The sequence below is a fragment of the Symphalangus syndactylus genome, chromosome 9 (assembly GCF_028878055.3).
Source record: "Symphalangus syndactylus isolate Jambi chromosome 9, NHGRI_mSymSyn1-v2.1_pri, whole genome shotgun sequence".
NCBI classification, from domain to species: domain Eukaryota; kingdom Metazoa; phylum Chordata; class Mammalia; order Primates; family Hylobatidae; genus Symphalangus; species Symphalangus syndactylus.
In genome coordinates this window covers 104824323-104838580 of record NC_072431.2, presented here as the reverse complement: position 1 = coordinate 104838580, position 14258 = coordinate 104824323, and the positions used below count along the sequence as shown (strand labels likewise).

The following is a 14258-nucleotide window of genomic DNA, read 5'->3' as shown; positions in this document are numbered from 1 at the left end:
CTTCCCACTTCATGTACACCTTCTCCCAGTGGTTCTCGACCTTCAGCCCTCATCAGAACAACTGGAGGCTGGTTAAAGGACCGTTCAAGAGTCCTACCTCCACAGTTTCTGATTCAGTAGGTCTGGGGTGGGCCTAAGAATTTCCATTCCCAGTGAGGCTGTGGCCAACGCTGCAAACCACTGATTTGGGGGGTTGTGTGGACTGATGGGAAGAACTTTCTATACTAACAGCTTTCCTGCACTTTCATGCTGCCTTACTCCTACATCTGTACCCACATTTCCATTTTCTCCAATCTTGAAGTAATCGTTTGTCTCTAGCTATAGTTTCTACCAACTTTGCTTCATTCTATTATTGGCTTTTTTTCCAGGTTGCAGAGGAATGTATGATGCCCTTCCTAATGTCTAAAAAATTTCATCAATCTTCAATTACTTGCTGATAGTGGTCTTCCATTTTCTCTACCACCCCACCAGCAGTGCCTAGATTTGCCAGAACACCAACCCTTTAATATGTAGGACAATACTCTTTTTTTGTTCCTTTGAGCTAATTCAGGCATTCTCACATGCACGCATTTTATTGGCCATTATAAGTCAAAACCTACCCCCACAAAGGCCACAGAGAAGTAAATAACACACGTGGCACAGTGTGTTCAACTCAAGGTGAGAGTCAGCACGTTTTCAAGAAGGCACAGTAACTATTCACCAGATTATTATAGGATTCAGAGCACATAGCAGATATACAGTCTTGTACGTGAGAGTGTGTGTGTGTGTGTGTGTGTGTGTGTGTTTGTGTGTGTATTTCAGAGACAAATAATGCTAAAATACTGCAATCCTTCACAGGTAGGACTTCAGTATCATATTCATGCTAAGAACACATTGTTGGCATCACTTAACTTGTCTGTGATGTACTCGATTGAATGTGTTTTATGCCTAGTGAGGAAAATAGAGATATATAGTTTACAGCAACAGAAAAGAGAAAGGTGGCTATCCACCTCACATCTAATTCCCTGGTTTCAGAAGGTAACTCAGAAAAGGTTCTCTCCCAGGCAATTAAGTGAGCTAATGAAAGGCAATTTACATGGCAGAAAGAGAAAATAACTAAACAAACTTATTTAACCTATGGCCTCATCAGGACCAGAGAGCCTCTTTCCTGGAGTCTAGAACTCCTGAACCTAAGAAACAATTCAGTCAATTTTCATCTTTTGTCTGCAAACATCTAAGAAATGTTAGTTGAGAATAGAGTTTTGTGTTAAGCTGTTTGAATTTTTGAAAAATAATATATATATTCATGCCTTATATGTTTCTAATATCACTAAATTTAATCAATAGATAGTGGTTTTTAAACAAAGGATTATTTTCTCAATAATTGAAAACAGAAGTATTTTCCTTTGTGTCTGCCTTTGAGTTTTCCGTATCTAAAGCTGAGAGTAGTGACGGGCTCACACTGTCCCAAACAGATACCACCACACAAAGTGACTATTTTTATAAATACTGTCTTCCAGCAGCACAGCGGCCTCTGCAAAAGCATTCTTGCAAACTCAATATTATCTCATGGTGGCAAAGTGATAGACCTATAAGGGGTCCATTCATTCAGGAAAGACTTGAGGAATATTCTGCAATAATGTCGGAGTACTCAAGTCTCTACTGCTCCCATACCTGCAGTCTCCTCCCATCAAAGTGAGGAATCTGTTGAGAGTTTTTGTGAAGTCATAACTTCCTACTTTGTTAAGAATATTACAGCCAATATACCACAACATCTTTATCCACTGTGTTTTTTCTCTCCTACGCTGTAATTAAAATGTCCAACATTTAAATACTTTCTATTGTTTCCAGCTTAGTATGGGCAAAGGTAGTAATTCTAGGATAGACCTAATTACAAAGCCCCATGTTCCATTCTGCGCCAATTGCAAGCTTTTCCAATTATTTTATAATCTGGAGCTCTGACATTTCCCAAGTGAATATCCACAAGTACTGTTAGTGCCTGATTGTCTGAAGAAATATTGATCTCTCCAAGCTACAAGCATTTCATGTTTGGAGAATATATGATCCACACTAGATATTATTCTTGATCTACACTAGATATTCTTTTACTCCAGATGTAATCTACATTGAAGATTGTGGAGGACCCGTAGTTTTTTTCCTTCTCCATCCATAATAAGCACCGTTCTTTAGTTCCTACAGGTTGTTCCTAGGCTTTATTTACGTATCTCATTCTTTCAGAAAGTCCTAGATTGATGTTGTATTTTTCGAAGTAATGCCACCTGTTCTATCAGCAGAACCCAAATATTTCAGTGGTTTAGCAAAAGGAAAGTTTCTTTCTCACTCATGTCACAGTCCAGTGAGATTATTCCTGATTTGGAAGCTCTCCTCCACATGATGAATCAGGGACCCAGACTCTTCCCATCTTGTGGCTCAGCATCTTCATCAGGCAACTCCCAAAGTTGCCCTAGAAGTCATTTCCATCGTAACCAGCTGAAGGGACAATGAACATGGAGAACCTCACAAGGGAGCTTGAATAGGACAGGCCTGCAAGTGGTGTAATTACTGCTGCTCATGTTTCCCAGGCTCAAACCCAGTCACACAGCCACTTAATTGCAATGGAGGTTGGAAAATGCAATGGGCTGTGTAAGCCCAGCGGGAAGAGGAAGCAGGTTTGCTAATTCCCAAGCAGCCTCTGTCACAAGGGCTTTTGCATCCTTTTGGACATCGTCACTGATGGAAGATGGCCATAGGACTGAAACAGCTGGCTTGCTCTGTGCAGACTTCTCCTTCCTGGTCTTCTGATTTCTGGGTAAGGGGACTCCTAGGCCTGCCCATGGGGAGCATCTTCTAAGAGAAGAAAGGAAAGAAAAAATGGCAAAATGAATTATCAATAAATTATAGCTCCTTGGTTGTCAGGGACACGTGTGCATACATTTCAAACAATTAAGCAGACATGATAGGAAGCTAAGTGTGCACAGTGAGAAGCTCCGAGAAGTAACTGGTAGGTGGCCCACACAATTTCAACCCCTCCTTAGTACACAGCTGGGGCTGGCATTCTGCTACAGATCTGCCAAGTCACTTGCCCTTTACTCATTGTTTCCCTGGTCCCCAGCATCAGAAGGAAGTTCAACTAGGGAGTTTGATTTTGCTGAGCTGGACAAAGCAATTTTCTGGTGTCATCTCATTTGTTAGCAACTGTGAGATGTCAGCACCATGCATGCTGTGGACCCAGGTGGTATGTGCATGCCCAGATACACAAACAGCATACAACAAATGTCTGGAGAACTGTGAGAAAAGACTTTCAGGGCAATAATTCTGTGTGATATAAGAAAGCCAGAGAGTTAACCGTCACCAAGGTCCTGGGAGTAATTTGATTTTTATGGTAAACCCTGGGAGACCTTTTTCCCTACCATTCCTATTTTGAGTGTAACTTTATCTTGCTTGCTTTTATGGATGCTAAAGGCTGGAAACCTTTAACACTGAGGAAGTTCTCAGATTTAATCTGGACATTGTTCAGCCAGATTTGCCAATTCAAATGGGATTTTCGGCCTCTGTAGAGAGAAGGGATCTAGAAGCAGGGAGATGCACAAATGCACAGCCACCTCTTCTTCCCAGCCCTCATTGCTAAGGCCGAAGGAAGAGAAAGAGGTCAAAGAAAGGGCTGGGTATTCCCCTTTAGGCTCTACCTTCCTGAGAAGAGTCACCCTATGTGGGTTTCCTCCTGATCCCTGATATAGAACAAACTGGATCCCAGAAGAGACTGTGTACCTGCTGAGCTTGCTCTTTCGTGGATCTGGGGGCCCACAGTCTTCAGCCTCCCACAGAAACATTTCATTGCTTGGGCAAGAGACCTCACTAGAGCCCTGTAGCCCCCCACGGGGGCAAATCAGCAGGGCCATTTTGTATAGTACTTAGGACTAGAATGCCTGGTGTTCGAATCTTTGTAAAAGTGTCCTGCAACATTATTACAGTGCCCTATGCAATTCAACTGCTCAAAATGCATTTGAGAATGTGTCACACTTCTTGCTTTGCTTCTTTCTTTTTCTCTCTGGCCTCCCATATCATATTTCCTTAAGCGATCATTATCTTCACAGCCAGTGAGCAGGAAGAGGAAATAAATGAATGTCTCTTTCCTTCAGTGAATGAGGACGGGCCCCCTCCAGATAGTCCTTTATATCCTCTCCTGAGAGACATTTGATTCCAAGTTGATCGCGAAAGTCATAGTTCACAGTCAACACCCAAGCGTCTACGCAGCAGCATTAAAAAGAAGAGTTTTGTCATCAGTGATGAAAAGGAGGACAATTGGGGAATTTCAAGTAGCTCTAAAACACAGTAGAGTTCTCACACTCAAAAGCAGACAAGGGTCAACAGGCAATGAAGAGTGAAACTGGCTGGGAGGAGATTGGGGGCAAACTGAAGAGCACTTGGCCCACTGGAAGGGTCCACCACTCCCCAACATCCATTCATGGCTGCCAGGCCAAACAGGGGGCCACTGTTGCTAGATCCATTGATTTTCTAGAGAAGCAGGGGGAAATGTTCCCATATGAATTATCCCATTCTCCAACGATGAAAATTAATTCATGCTTTCAAAAATACTTTGCTGGCCAACCCAGACACACTGAATGGTGGATGTCCATGGGGACTTCACTTTGCAACCTCTGTAAGTCTACCTCTCTACAAATAATTGAGGGCCAGCTATTATTGATATGCTCTTCTTGTCCATTTGTACATTTCCTGGTCATAGGATTTCCGTGTGAGGTAGTAAAATGAAATAATACTCATTAAGAACATATCACTAGAGACCAGGAGCAGTGGCTCATGCCTATAATCCCAACATTTTGGGAGGCTGAGGCAGGAGGATCACTTGAAGCCAGTGAGCTATGGCCTCCTGTGAGAACCACTGCACCTACTGGACAACAGAGTGAGACTCTGTCTATAAAAATATAAGTAGATAAAAGTAAAAATAAGAACATATAACTAGGAATACAGATAAAACAAATTCAATCTATGGTGAAAAGTAAGAATCTACCTCATCTCCTTATAAAACTATGGTCTTTTCTCAGCAGTTTAAATTATTCAGCATTATTAGATGTAATGTTCATTGAAAGAAGATTTTTGAAGCCATTCAAATCCAAGAATTTGGTCTTAGGAAGCCTGGCCACAGACATTACTAAACAGCAGCATTGGACAACTGTGGAAAATTCCTCTCAATCAGACCTCAAGAAAGATCTGTTTGTTGATTGGAAATGGGAGAATTGCTTGTCCTCAGGAGCACAAGAAGAGAGGATTTGAATAAAAGTGCTGAAAATCTGAAACAAAGAAAGGGTCCTGTAAACTGCCTAGATAACTGGGCAGACAGGCCTGCCTGACTTATGAAGGAATATGACCCATCCATGATGGGTTCCCTTAAAGGATCAAGGAGGCCTTCATGAGGAAGATTGGAGGATATGCCTGTGGCTGTATGCACCTTTGGCCAAAGGCCTGGACCAGGGGCCCCCAGAGTTTGGGGTTTGATTACTTCAAACATAGACATCTATGCTACTAGATACAGCTTCTTTACTAAGTGTAGGCTTCACCTCCATCCCACTCCCACCCCCAAACTCATCCCAAGGTTGAGAATCACTAATTAATTGGCCTGAATCCATAGTCACTGGACAAGGTTATTGGACATACACTGATTTTGTTATCACATACCTTCTAAAAGTTAATGAAAGGTTTTTTATTAATCCAAGTTTTAATAGGCTATATTTCTTCATATCTAAAGAAGTAAGACTGGGGAAAAATTGAATTGATTGTTTTTAATCTTTGTAAGTTCAAGATAACTCAGTTGATTGTTTTGTATCTCTTTGACAGAAAAACGAAATCAGGCACACACAAAACCGGATTCTCTCTGTCCTCATGAAACCTGCCTCTAAGGATGCATTTGTATTTATTTTTTAGTAGAAAAATTATCTTCCTTATGGCTTGCCTGTGGTTCCTTTTCATTGCTGCAGGGTTTCAGAGCCTGGGGAAGTGGGCTTCTGGGGTCCAGGAGACTCAGTGATGCCAGCGGATGCTGTGTCAGCACCTTGCACGTGTCATCCTGGATCTTACGGAGGTCAAGATTTTTCCTCCTTCTTTTGTTCTTCTTATTCTAGGAGTATGAGAGTGCTTCTCTCTTGTTTAAGAACCCTAATTAGGGATTTTAAATCATATACTTAGTAATAACTTAAGACCAATTTTTAAAAAGTTTACAACAGGGCAAGAAATACAAGATAGTCACACTAACATAAAAAACGCCCTCAAAAATAAAATGCATAGACAAAATATCAGAAATATTTTTCACAATTTTCCATGGTCATAGGAGATTTTCCAATCTTCTTTCTACAATTAATCAAAATGAAATGCCATTTAGCTTCAGAGAGATGTTTTTTTCTTTTGATGATGAAAGCAAATGATGGAAATAAATGAGAGTTTTATTACATTCAACTTTTCTTTGCTGAACATCAATTCATTCTATAATTAAAAATGTATTTTATAATTTACACATTTTTAATTTATGAAGTTAAGTGTCCTTGTTAGCTGGCCTCAGTCATCTATAGCAGGGAGCAGGGACAGGATGTTATGAACTGATGGTCTCCACAGTCCAGCCCCTAGTGCTCAGAATCCAGGGGTACTCGGGCACTGGACATTGGATCTCAGCATCAGCAATGAGCTGCATCATCTCTGACAGGAATGGGTGATAAGAACATTTCCCTTCACCATTTTTAAAAGCCAGGTCCTTGATTTTCATGGGCAGGAAGGGGGAACATGGTTGTGTGGGTGGTTAGTTTACCACATCACATTTTCACATTTTCATCTATCATAATTTTGATCTTTACATTTCTTGAGTTGGTGATTGATAGCCTCCAAACACATAAACACTCTCCACCTGTACAGAATGCACCAGGGACTCTGCTCTCATAAAGTCAGGACCAAGGTAGAAGTGAATAAAATTCTAAAGCCCACTTCTTAGCAGCAGTAAGTCCCAGGATCGGCCACGGCTACAGAAGGTGACAGTTTCTGGATGCTGTTAGTTTGCAGCAAATTGAAGTTTTGTGGTTTTATCTATTACCAGAAAAGCACTCCAAAAAAAATGTAGCCAGTGGGGAAGAAAGTAGGAGTCCCAGCGTCTCATTTTTAACAAGGACCAGCTGAAAAATGAAGGCGCACACCACACAAACCATCTTATGTCTGCCAATTCATTTCCTGGCCCCAAAAGAAAAAAAAACCCTCGTGTTTCCTCTTATGCAGGCCAAACATGGCAAAGCACCAAGGGAATTCTGAATGGAATCAATTGCACTTGTTACTAACTGAGTTTTCTTTTATTCTTATATTACCAAGGGCTGGATACTCAGCTGCAAGCAATTATAATGAAGAGTTACTGAGTAATGGTTTCCAGATTGCTCCATGATGGGGCATTAATTGAAAGGGACAATTTAAGAGCTTAGGCCATGTAAATGCATTTCTTATTCTGTCAGATTGAGAAATTTCTGGATGCAAAAGGCTGAAATGCTTAGAACTGATAAAGACTTAATAATGCCCATTTAAGCCAGTATTTTCAAAACGAGTTTCATGTTTTTAAGAGAACAAATATTAAATGGTGAACCTGTGAGCTTGTTCATTCAACCAGGAAAATGATCTAAATAGCACATTGGCATGCTGCACTCATATTATAAACATATACATTGTATAAAATGTCACCTGTTTAGTGTGTTGCATTGCAAAGCCAGTTAAGTTTGCAAATAAACTTTTATTTTTCAGTTCTCATGCTATTGATGCATATTGAGCACCCTCTCTTGCTCTCTTGCTCTCTATATATGCTTTAAAATTTTAAACAGCATTTAAAAACACATAAATGAGTTTTATATGTGTATGCATGCTTTAAAATTTAAAACATTTCTAAACAGATTTGCTTGCATATGAAAGTGGACCTTCTCAAAAATTAACTGTGAAGTCCGTATCAGAAAGCTTTATTTTGCCTTTTTTAAAGTGGGCTTTTATTTCCCTGAGCCGCATTAAGCTGTAACATTTTCAAAGAGGTTCTCTGATATGCCACATTAAAGATAAGTATCATAAGACAGTAAGACAGTTAATGCCAAGCAAGGAAGAAAATCACCAGCTCTCTCAAAAAAGGAAAAAAAAAGAGTAGCACTCGTTTTTAAAGTCTAATTTCAGACTTCGGCATTAGTACTAGTTTTACTTATGAAAAGTAAGGAAGAAGGAAGAGAAGGAAGGAGGGAGAGAAAGAAAGAGAAAGAATAAAGAAGGAAAGATGGATGGATGGATGGATGGATGGATGGATGGATGGATGGATGGTAGACAGAAAGAAATAGATGCAGACACATTTTAAGACATGAATTCATCGTTGAGGAGAGGTGGACACCACTGCCCTTTCTCATTCTGTTTTCTAAATCTGAATTGCCATCTGAGAATTGAACTTTTACCCTTCCTTCTGCCTTCAGTCTGGCATTCTGGATTTGTGCACAGTAGCTGTGGTGCTGATGGTAGACTTCTCCTAGAGTCTTGACATAAACCATGACATGGATGGCAACATAGGCAGAGGAAAGAAGTTGTCAACCTGGGGAAATTGAGAGCATTCAATCCAAGAGAATGAAAAGGAAAGGCCTCATGATATACTTGTTATTATACATTGCCCATTTTTACTCATTCATTCAACAAGCTATGTTGTACCCTTTCTCCATCTATCACTTCACATGCTGGCAAAGCACAAAACAAGGATGAAGGCATCTTATCTATTCATGGGCATATCTTCGTTTATTAGACAATTCCTAGACTATTCCTTGGATGGAAATCTTCTTTCTTATTGGATTAGTCATTCATAGAATGAAAGCCCTGAATTAATATCTGACTCTTCACCTTGGGCTGTTCTTTATCTGATAGTAGTGAAAGTAAGCTCAAGCAACAGTGAAAAAATCTGGTGGTCTTTTCTGCTCACTCTAAAGTCAAGGTCAAGCCCCATCAGAATGTCCCAAACAGAAGTCAAAAACACAACCACTTGAAAAGTGGATGGCCAATTTGGGACAGGGTTGAATACCGTCATAAGTAATAAAGTAATCCAAGCTAATTATTCAAACAGAACTGTCAAGAATCCAAGATGAGATAGGGAAAGCATTCTTTGCCAGCAAAAACCATTGCCTCAAATGATCCCTTTTTAGTCACAAAAATCTCCACTATGTATCTGTCCTTTACTTTGCTACCCTTTCTTTTTTCCATTCATTGCTGAAATCTGACATTTTAACTGAAGGTTCAAAACCCCTTTATTTATTTCCAAGATTTAAGGGGAAAAGGTTTCTTTTAAAACATCCTGAATTTAAAAATAAATAAACTGAACAGGAAGAATTAGACTGTCTATTTCAATTCATCTTGTGATTTCTCATTTTGTGGATTGTACTGATAAATTATTGTAAGTCACATCGTAATTTTGCCTAAGAAATGTGAGCATCATCGGGTGTTTTAAAACACAATAGGGGCCCTCTTTCACCCAGCCATTTCCTGGGCTGCTGCTTTTCCCAGTAGCAGCCAAACACCTGAACAAACCCAGGAATTCCGGGCCAAATGGTTCTGATAACAGCAGATCTTGGGTAGAATTGATTTGATCAAATAACTCATACAAAATGCAGCTTAATAGGCGTCCTTATTCTCAAGACTCCACTTAACTAGAGAGAAGAGAGTGAAAACACATTCTCTTTTGATAATGTAGTTTATTCCAAAACAAATTTTGTACAAGTACATACACATATATTTGAATAATATATGAGTGTAACTACTACACGAAGGGGTATCATTATAATCTTGGATCCTGAACATATACTTAATTTCAACAGCTTACAGAAAAGAATTAATGTTGCATGCATAAGTGTACAGTGAAAACTTTGGAAGTTGAGTTAGAGGGTTGGTTTTGTTTTGTTTTTTAACAATTTCAAAGTTCCTAAAATGCAGATAGTGTGAAGAAAAGAACTGATTTTCTACATGACTAAAAATTCAGAGTCGGCAATTTCATGCTTATGCTAAGCAGTTTTTCTTGAATCAGTACCTGGAAAAATTAAGGTAATTCCTGTGTTTACAGGCTGTATTCAAGCAAGGCAGGAGCAACATTTGAGCGGGATTAACAATCAAAAATTGAAAATCTACCGTCACCACACAAGCTTGCCTTTTCATTTTGTACAGATCATAAAATACGTAACACGGACCAGACCCTTGTCCGGCAAATGTTCACATCCTAATTTTTAAAAATAGCTTTTATACACAATTGCTCTCTTTGCAATAAAACAAAGATTTGTTTATAGCTACAATTTAATTAAGAACCTTTTCGAAGAGGAAGATCTGGAAACCAGGGATCTTATTTTTTCTTTTTTTTTTTTTTTTTCCACCAGGGTTGTTTGTTTATTGGTTTAATTTTCCCTGAAGTAAAAATACACTTTGAAATGTAACATGTCATTATGTAATTTGTAGTAACAAAGTGCAGGCCCTTGCACACGACAGCAAACAGGACCGCTCCGGCTCACAGACAGTCCCCATATCCACAGCCCCCTCCCCGATCTGATTAACAGCCTGTATAAACATTCAGCCAACCAGAACAGCGGCCAGTGCACAATTTGGTCAGCCATAAAACTGCCAGCCAAACACAGACACGGGGGGTTTATGCAGAAATCTTAATTTGGGGGAAATGATCAAAACTGAGACAACATGGCCCCCACGGAGATCAGGAAGGGCTAACCTTTATTTTCATTAATCCCACCACACCTCCCAAATAGCAAGGGATGCTATCACCTCTGAAGGTAAAGTGCTTAATAAAATGTCCCTGAAATGCAGCATTGCAGAGGGAGCATGGTCAGGAGCTCCACCCCTGAACAGCAAAATCTAAAGGGGAAAAATAAGCTTCTATTTTAAGGAGCAATTTTAAATGGTCTGAGTTGTTTGGGAAAGGTCCTATTTTGACATACCCAGAATGGATTCCCTCCATCAGCATGTTTTCTATTGATACAAGAAAAACTAATATGTATTCTAATTGTGCAGAAATTGGTGAAATTTATACAAAGGGTGTTTTGTGTTTTGTTTTTTTTTTTCCTTCCCACCATTTTCATTGCCCTTGGCAAAAGACTTTAGACCCTTCACATAATGGAAAATTCAAAATGTTCAATGTAAATCAAATAATTAGTAAGAAACAGGTTTTAAAAAGTTTTTTTTAGAATACTCTCGCAAGATGGTGAATTTGTTTTTTCTGGCTTGGGACAGGATTTCATAGCTCACTTTTGAGACTATATGGTACCCAACTTTTAACAGAATTGAGTCTTTTAAATATTCTCTTTTTTGAAAATATGCTGGTGGTAATGACAGTGATTGAATTAGCTACAGCAAAAAGACATTGCTTTAGCCTGGTTCCTTTCTCCTCAATAGCTTTTTGCTAACTGGTTACTATAGAGCACTGGGCTTCACAGAAATTTTTCATAATTTTCACCTTTGTTCTAGTCTTACTCCTTAATTTGGAGTCTCTAATTTGTTTGAGAAAAAACAAAAACAAGAAAACATGATCAGCCACCTTACCAATGCTCTCCCAGACCGGGTTACCCACGTCTTCCTTGGTATATCTAATTGTGCTCACAAGCGTTTACTTTTTCCTCTCGTAAGAAACCTGCATGCTTTTTTCTAGGTGGCTTTCTGCTAAAGAAATTAATAACTAAACATAATGCAAGCTCCAAATAAAATGAGAAAATGTATAGACATATTGAATAATTATTTTTTCCAGGCCTTAGGCAAACCACTTGCCATTTCATTTAATTCTCACAAAACCTATGAGTTGGGTGTATGTATTATCTACACTTTTTTTTCCCACAGATTAGGGAACTGAAGTACAAAGAGTTTCAGTAATTTGCCCCCAAGCCACATAGCATGTGAACAGCAGAGCGAAAGTACTAGCTCAAGCAGCCTAATTCAAGAATCAATCTACTGCCACTCCTAGATATGATGTTATTGCCTTTGTCGAGAGGTAGGTGTGTCTCAGATCCTTAGGGTCATTGCAAAGAGGTGGACAAGGAGCCCTCCATGATGATTTCACTTAGGTAGTAAGTGAGGTAGCCTGGTGAATCTAACGAGCATCAGTTTCAGAGTTTGAAAGCTATGGGTTTCTTCGCAAGCTCACCACTGATTAGCTGCAGGACCTTGGAAATATTTACTCACATATCCCAGCTTCTGTTTCCTCATCTGCAAAAAAGAAAAAATTTTTGTGAGAGTTAAATGGAAAGTCATTTTTTTTAATCCTTCACAAACATATAGAAGATTTTCAGGTCTTCTTTTCTCTCCCCAAGCTAATCCATTTATATCACTTTGTGATCAGTTTTAATCATTATAACATTACAAATATACTTTACAAAATTACCTTTCTAGGGTATAGCTTGATGAAAGGATTTCATATATAAAACAAACTTTTAAACCAAATATTTGGGTACTTTTTTTTTTTTTAACTCATTGGATCACACTAAATTGCAGATACTCTAAAAAATGAGTTAGGTCTCCTAAGAATGGCTGAAAAGTAGGCACATTTGCCTTCACTCCAAAAACCAGCAAGAAAGTTTCTAACATTCATGAATGTTCATTTAAACAGCATATGGCAATTGCATGTGGGCTACTCTTTGGTCAGCAAGTTAAAGAAGATCAGAAATGTCAAAGAAGCTTCCTCTCTGATATCATCCATCAACTCATGGTTGTTGGACCTTCTCTGTCACAGCCTGCCTTCAACCGATTCTCTCTCATTGTTGGAAAAAGGGAAAAATGAGCAAAAACTACTACAAGCAATAATTCAAATCATTGCCCAAAATGTTCTTCCAACTCTGTGAGTTACATAACCTTAACCTATCTTGAAAACCACAGATTTCCATCTCCCTGGGATGGCAGAAAGCAACAGAATATTCTAAATGACATTTTCAGGTTTACGGGTTTGACATATCTTTCAAAACATTTCTGAGTTTTCCCCACTTCATTCCCCAACACCTCCCCAGGAGCACTTGCAGAGAGCAGGCCTAATGTTTTCGATGATAAATTAGTTGTCAATATATAGACAAGTTATTTTTTCCAAAGCCTCTTGGAGCAGAAGCATATTCTACTTCCTCTCAAAGGCCCTAGAACTACCTGTGTACTGGCATGCTCACACGAAAATTTTTATTCACAAGAATAATCTGTTGAAAGGAGGATAGATTTTCAAATGGAGTTTCAAATAATCCTCACCTTTGAGATCATCTGTGCTCACAGCCCAGTGTTTTTACAAGATGAAATGATTTACAGAATCAAGCCTGGAAAAATTGGAGGGCAACTCCAAAAGGCAAGAACATGTTGCCTAGTCAATCATTCATCCTGCCAGGGAAACTTTTGAAGTTTCTAAACTGTTATGAGACACCGCTCTCTATCCAGGGCAGAGGAATCGTTGAAAAGGCAGGAGGTATGCTGGCCACACAGCCAGCATGGAGAGCTAGAGTTTTTGGCAGGGCACTTCCACCCCAAAAGCAGACAGAGTCCTGGAAGGGTGTTCATGTAAACAAAGCAGGGAGATAGCTTCAACTCTGCAATGAGGCGCAACCTTTCCCAGATCAAAGCCTGGATCACAGAGACAGCGCTGAAGAACTGAGTGTCCTTTCTGGAACATCCAACTCCAGGGGAGAGACTTGAACTGGAGCCACAACCTTGCCACCTGTAGCCAATGACTTGGCACACGAAAGCTCTCACAGGGTGGGGAGCCTGCAGCTGCTCCCACAACAGAAGATCAATGGAAAGATAAGACAACACAGGGAAGAAAGGTTTCTTACTCGAGATACTGAAGCTGAGATCATTTAACTAAAGCTTGCATCCAGGCAACCCAAGTTCTCTATGCAGTGTTGAAAGGGGATGGAAATCAGTACAGGGTCGTAAGCTCTGAAGCCAGGTTGCTGGGGCTTTGACTCTCTACTCTGCGTTTACTAGCTGTATGACCTATGCCTCAGTTTCCTTACCTTCAAAAGGACCTAATAGTGCCTCCTCCATAGGATTTAATGAGTGACTGGGACACTAGAAAGCTCTCAAAATGTTGCCGTTATTATTTGAAGTTACACAGACCTGGGTTTGAACCAGGTTTGGCTACTTAGAACTTTTGTGAACTTGGAGAAATGACAATCTCTGGGTGAACTCCCCAAGGGTAAAATGGATGTTAATACGGCCCTTACAGTATTGCCATGGTGATTTAATTTTGTATGACACACAGTAGGCACTCA

At 39.6% G+C, this 14258-nt stretch overlaps 1 protein-coding gene across 4 annotated transcripts; it reads right to left on the bottom strand.

The window, feature by feature from the left end:
* Window positions 1-3255: 3255 nt before the first annotated feature.
* Window positions 3256-13637, bottom strand: LOC129490598 (uncharacterized). Of its 4 annotated transcripts, none has more exons than XM_055294472.1 (4): window positions 13243-13637; window positions 12161-12222; window positions 8445-8578; window positions 3256-4225 (listed from the first exon to the last, which is right to left on the bottom strand). In XM_055294472.1, the coding sequence occupies exons 1-4, from the start codon at window positions 13252-13254 to the stop codon at window positions 4068-4070; spliced, it is 366 nt and encodes a 121-aa protein (XP_055150447.1). In that variant the 5' UTR covers window positions 13255-13637; the 3' UTR covers window positions 3256-4067. The 4 variants fall into 4 exon arrangements, 2 of the variants coding, with proteins under 2 accessions (XP_055150447.1, XP_055150448.1); XR_008660298.1 differs by lacking the exon at window positions 3256-4225 and adding an exon at window positions 5675-6739; XR_008660299.1 differs by lacking the exon at window positions 3256-4225 and adding an exon at window positions 5675-6342.
* Window positions 13638-14258: the final 621 nt, after the last annotated feature.